This window comes from Echinops telfairi, unplaced genomic scaffold, assembly GCF_000313985.2.
Source record: "Echinops telfairi isolate 266 unplaced genomic scaffold, ASM31398v2 ScPeMD7_2565;HRSCAF=3150, whole genome shotgun sequence".
In the NCBI taxonomy this organism is placed as follows: domain Eukaryota; kingdom Metazoa; phylum Chordata; class Mammalia; order Afrosoricida; family Tenrecidae; genus Echinops; species Echinops telfairi.
Window position 1 is genome coordinate 11770124 of NW_022106463.1, and position 5370 is coordinate 11775493.

General features: G+C 57.0%; 1 protein-coding gene across 1 annotated transcript in view; it reads right to left on the reverse strand.

Annotated features, from left to right (window-relative positions):
* Nucleotides 1-5370, reverse strand: part of CCDC169 (coiled-coil domain containing 169) — a 20911-nt gene that overhangs the window by 7541 nt on the left and 8000 nt on the right. The window contains exon 5 of the mRNA XM_045294003.1: nt 3111-3167. Within this exon, the coding sequence (XP_045149938.1) occupies nt 3111-3167 (57 nt within the window). The remainder of the gene's footprint in view (nt 1-3110; nt 3168-5370) is intronic.

Here is a 5370-nt window from a genome sequence, read left to right on the forward strand (position 1 = left end):
GAGTTTTCTTGGCAGACAAGATGTGTCTTTGGAAACTACTTGTGCACGGAAGTCATCAATGGCCAGGCGGGTCCTCTCCCCAAATACAAACTTGTGGCAGATCAGTGACTGCCTTAAGTATGCCAGAGGCCACCACTCACAGGCCACGAGGGCCAACCGCTTCCAAGTTTGTCCCACTGAGAGCAAGCACCCTTCCTCCCAAGACACTGGCCCCAGGCCGCCAGAGCACCACCCAGTGTGTCTGCCTCTGAGGGCCTTCCTCCTCCTCATGGACACCCAACTTTCCCCGCATGACGTCCGACTCCAGTGATTGGCCTCTCCTGTCAGCATGTCCTAATGGCCGCACCCCTTCTGAGAGAGAGCTGTTTCATCTTCTGTGGGCCCCTGGGGCATGCACAACAGTTGTCACCAGGACCCCTTTACGTTTAGGATTTTTTGCTCGGGGTTCCCTTCCATTCCCCGCAGAATAAAATCTAATAGCCATGCTCTCTTTCAAACAGCAATCATTTCTGGACTCAGGGACACAGGGAAGCTACAAAACCAGGCCCTGCTTGCTCACAGGGAGAGGACAGGAGGGGTGAATCCAGCCACAGCCGGAAGCTGCCACCGGAGCAGGCTTCCTGCAGGGCGTGTGCCCAGTGCCCTCTGGTGGCCAGCACTGTTGTTGACGTCCCACTGTTACACCCACTCATCCTGACCCATCAGCTCCCAGGAGGCTCAGAGGGGCCATTCTGACCTCTGGGAGGACACACTCCCGCAGGGGCCACTCAACCCCTTGACAGCTGGGAACGCCACCTCCTTTACGTCACACTCTGAGGACCCCAGGGCCCTCACAGCCCCTTCTGTGTGGCCCACTGCTACAGCCTCATACACAGGGTACCAAGAGTGCTGGGTGGGATGGGGGCCGTCAAGTCGAGGCTGACTCACGGCCACCCCATGCACACAGCAGAAGCGCCTGCCCCATGGGGCGTCCCAGGCGGCTGTCATTAGGACAGTGGATGGCCACGCCTTTCTCCTGCAGAACCACAAGGACTTGTCAAGGCGATTACAACACCGTGCCCGTGTAACAGAACGGAGGTCCCAGGCTGTGACCTGTATGGGAACAGACGGCGGGCCTGTCTCTGATGGGGTTGCTGGCTGGGTCTGGGTCACCAGTCTTTCGGTTGTTGGAGGTGGCACACAGGACACAGGGAACAAGGGCTGTGGACGTCCAGTTACCCCAGAGAGCAGGCCGCAAGGGGCAGGCCCTGACAGGAGCAGGGCAGACCAGGTGACACTGAAATAGCTCAGTGCTCAGAGGTCCTTCTGATCACTCACTGCCTCCTCCAGAAAGACAGGCTCAACTGGTTTAAGGGACAGGCACAGCCAGGACACTGGTGACCACAGAGTGGCCTAGTGGGGGCCCCAGTACTCACCCGGAACCCAACTAGGGAGGAAGGAGTCGTGGGCCTGCCCAGGTAACTATGCTAAGTACCCCAGACACCCTTGCTGCGGATCCCATTATGAATTGTCAGACTCCGTTTGGCCGAAGGCTGCAGCACTTGCCTCACTGGGATTGAGGGCCAGCAGAGAGCTTGTAAACCCGCCTGAGGGCCCAGGCTGCCCAACCGGACATGGACACCTGGCCCCAGAGACACTCACCAACCGACCGACCGATTCCTGACTGAGCTAAGAGTCCGCACAGGCCCGGTTAGCCGGAGATGTGGCTGCTGTGGCGTCTCCCTCGCAGGTTTCTGTTCGTCAGATCTCCTCACACATTTGTACCTGTCCAGTCTTTTTGCCCACAGCCTTTCCGAGAACAGGGCTGGTGGTGAGTGCTCACCACTGACCACAGCTCCTGCCCAGCCTCCTTGACTGGCTAGTTCTAGGGCACTGACCAGGAGAGAGGCAGCTGCTGTGTGGAGCTGGGTCCCAGGCAGGACCACGCGGGGCGGGTGGGTGCGTGTGGGGCCACGGTGGGGGCCGAGGGGAAGTCACCGCTGAGGAGTGATGGAGGGTATGGCCAGGAGATGGTGACAGGAGCCGGGCTCAAGGGGACACGGCAAACAGCCTCCAGAGGGACCAGGCACAGGCAGTGTAGGTCTCTCGTCAACATGCCAAAGGCCAGTCAGGCCTCCCTCTATCCGAGAGGAACAGGGACCCCAGGAAGGCCGTCCGAGGAGCCCAGGCCACACGAGGGCAGCACTGGCCCAGTGAGGCGCTCCGAGGAGGAGGGGGAGGAGGAGGAGGAGGAGGCTGTTAGGTGGAGGGGCAGAGCAGCAGAGCACTGTGACACCAGGGACAGCAGGCGGCCAGCGAATCCGCACTGACTGCTGAACAGGCAGCCACGGCTCAGTGAACCTTCACAGGAATCACAACTCGTTGGAAGCCTCCACTCAAGGGAGGATCTGTTACAGATGGACCTGCCTGATGAGGATGCTGACCCTACCAAATGCACAAAAGTCCCCGACACTGAGGCTAACCCAACCCTGACTCTCATCCCACCCTCACCCTCACCCTCACCTGACACTGAGGCTCACTCAGACTTTGATTCCACCCTAACTCTAAACCCTAATCCTAACCTTCACCCCACCCCAAACATTTGATCCCAATCTACCCCTACCTCTGGCTCTGAACGTGATTTTAACTCTAAATAAATAACAGATCTTCTTTTTTAATGTTTAATTGATGAGTTTACTGGGCATTTTAGAGCCGGGTAAAAATGCAAGGAGGGCTGCACTCCTTCACTAACCCAATCAAGCCTCTCACTCCTAGATCTCTCGGTGCGTGCGACGTTGTCTCCTTCCATTCCTTTCCTGGACTTCTCCCCAGCGCTGGTCCTAGGTGCCAACGCACGCCCGGGACCCCGGCATCCAGGACCTGGAACGTTCCTCACAAGGGCAGCCACTTCCTCTGCATCTGAACAGAGCAGTGCAGCTGGACTTAGGCAAATCCTGTGGACAGTGTCCGCTCCACGTGTTGGCTGGGAGCCGCTGAAGGCACCCTTGGGGTCCTCTCTTCTGTCACCAGGGCGGCCACAAGCCGACATGGAGAGGATGACCCCTAGCACAGTGACGGCAACGTTCCTCAGAGCCTAGACTTCCCCTGGGCATGCTCGCCGCTGCCTGTACCTTTTCAGACAGCAGACGGGCGCTCCTCCTCTGGAGGGAACTCTGTGAGAGCGCCGCCTTTCTCCACGGGTCACAAGAAATCAACGTGCTGAGATGATTCTTCTCTCCTGCCAATTGAGCCCACTATGCCGGCTGCCGTTGTCCTAAGGCTGCCGCGAGACACAGCCAATTCTGACACCCGAGCCCCCAGGGGGCAGGCAGAGCCACCCTCACAGAGTCTCCCACCCCACTGAGAGGCGGGTGGGCTGAACTGCCAAGCGTGCACCTCGAGGCTCAATGCTTCACTGCAGAGCCCTGACCCAGGACTCCTTTCCTGAGGCTAGAGAGGCCCAGTTTCTGGAAGCACACCTGGGGTGGGGTGGGGTGGGGGTGTCCAAGCAGGAGGGTTCCAGAAACATTTTCTGTTCTGCAGGTACTACTTCACACTTTCTATCCTGCAGTTAGTATTGAATTTAAAGGGCACTGAGCTTAAAATAGACCTAGCAGCAATGTCTAAATGTCACAAGATGGGGAACTGACTTCACGGGAGAGAGAGGGGGGAATCAGAGCCAGAAAATGTTCCGGTTTTCCTAAAACCAGAGAGAAAGGCAATGCCGCGTCCCCCGAGTTTGCAGGCTCAGAACACAGGGTGCTGCTGGGTGGGAAAGGGGAGCGAGCAGGGACCACAGAGGGCGCCTGGCCGGCTCCTGATCAGCACCAGGCCTCCCTGCGCCTACATCACAGGTTTGCAGGGAGACCCAGGGCACATCCGTACATCCCTTCCAAGTGGCAGGCACACGGAAGCATCACAGCCAGCCCAGTTCTCTCGCGACACGAGGGGCTGCCCAGATCCGGAGGAAAATGAGATGGAAGGACAATAGGATCCTCCCTCGAACTCTTAGAAGCCCCCTCAGATCTGTGCAAAAGGGCAGCTTTGCCCTCTGTGGAGCAGGGAGAGGTCTCCGCTGGGAGAGGCTGTGTCTGAAGGCAGGCACCTGTCCCCCGCACTGGCAGACGGCTGGATGTGGAGCCAAGGACATCACTTCTGAGTGGCAGCACCTCCTGTGTGCACATGGATGCCGTATTTCCTCGCTGGTTGGTGCCAAGATTGAGGGGACGTGTGTGAAGCCAGCGTGGGGACGTTAGATTTACTTGGGACACGGCTCCTTGGCCAGCTGGCTGGACGAGACCCCTGTTTGTGCCCACTCCACAGGAAGGAGGCCCAGCAGGAGGCTCAGGTTCTAAGACGGCATCATTGCTGTCACACGCAGGCACTGCTTTGCTGAGGATCATTCAACAAAGGTTGCGGCAGTCCATTGATGGGGGGCTGCCAGAGGTTCAGGCCAGGTTCAGAAGAGGTGGTGGAACAAGGGATGTCGTCACTGATGTCAGACGGATCTGCTGAAAGCAGAAAGATGTTTTGCTTTTAGTGTGAAAGTGTGTGAACAGAACACGGGAATCGTGTGCATGTTTCCAAATCCAGGTGTGCATCGGGGTTGTCTTCTCTGGATCATGTGGAGAAGAATGTGGCGTCAGGATTGGAGGAAGGCTTACTAATAACCTGTGATATGCAAATGATACAACCTTGCTTGCTGAGAGTGAGGCGGGCTTGAAGCACTTGCTGATGAAGATCAAGGATTCCAGCTTCAGTATGGATGATAACTCAGTGTATAAAAGACCAAAATCCTCACAACTAGACTAATAGGTGACATCATGATAGAGACAAACAATTGAAGTTGTCAGAGATTTTGTCTTGCTTGGATCCACAATCAGTGCTCATGGGAGCAGCAGTCAAGAGATGAAAAGGTGGATTGCACTGGATAACCCTCCTGTACCTCTTTAGTGATGGAAAACAAGGGTGGTACTTCGGGGACTAAGGTGCCCCTGACCCAAGTCATGGTGTTTCCCACTGCCTCACACGCATGTGAAGTTGGACACTGAATAAGGAAGACTGAAGAATAATTGCTGCGTTTGACCTGTGGTGCTGACGAGTCATGTCGGAGGTACCGTGACCAACGGATCTGTCTTGGAGAAGGGCAGCCAGACCACGGCTCAGAAGCCAGGAGGGCAAGACTTCACCTCCCGCACTGTGGACATACTGTCAGGGGAGCCCAATCTCTGGAGAAGGACACCATGTTTGGCACAGTGGAGGGGCAGCGAAAAGAGGTGGAGGCTCAGCGAGACGGACGGACGGACACAGTGGCTGCGACAGGTAGGGACAGCTGTGAGGACAGCGCAGGACGCTGCAGGTTTACTGCTGTTGGGCACAGGGTGACTGGGT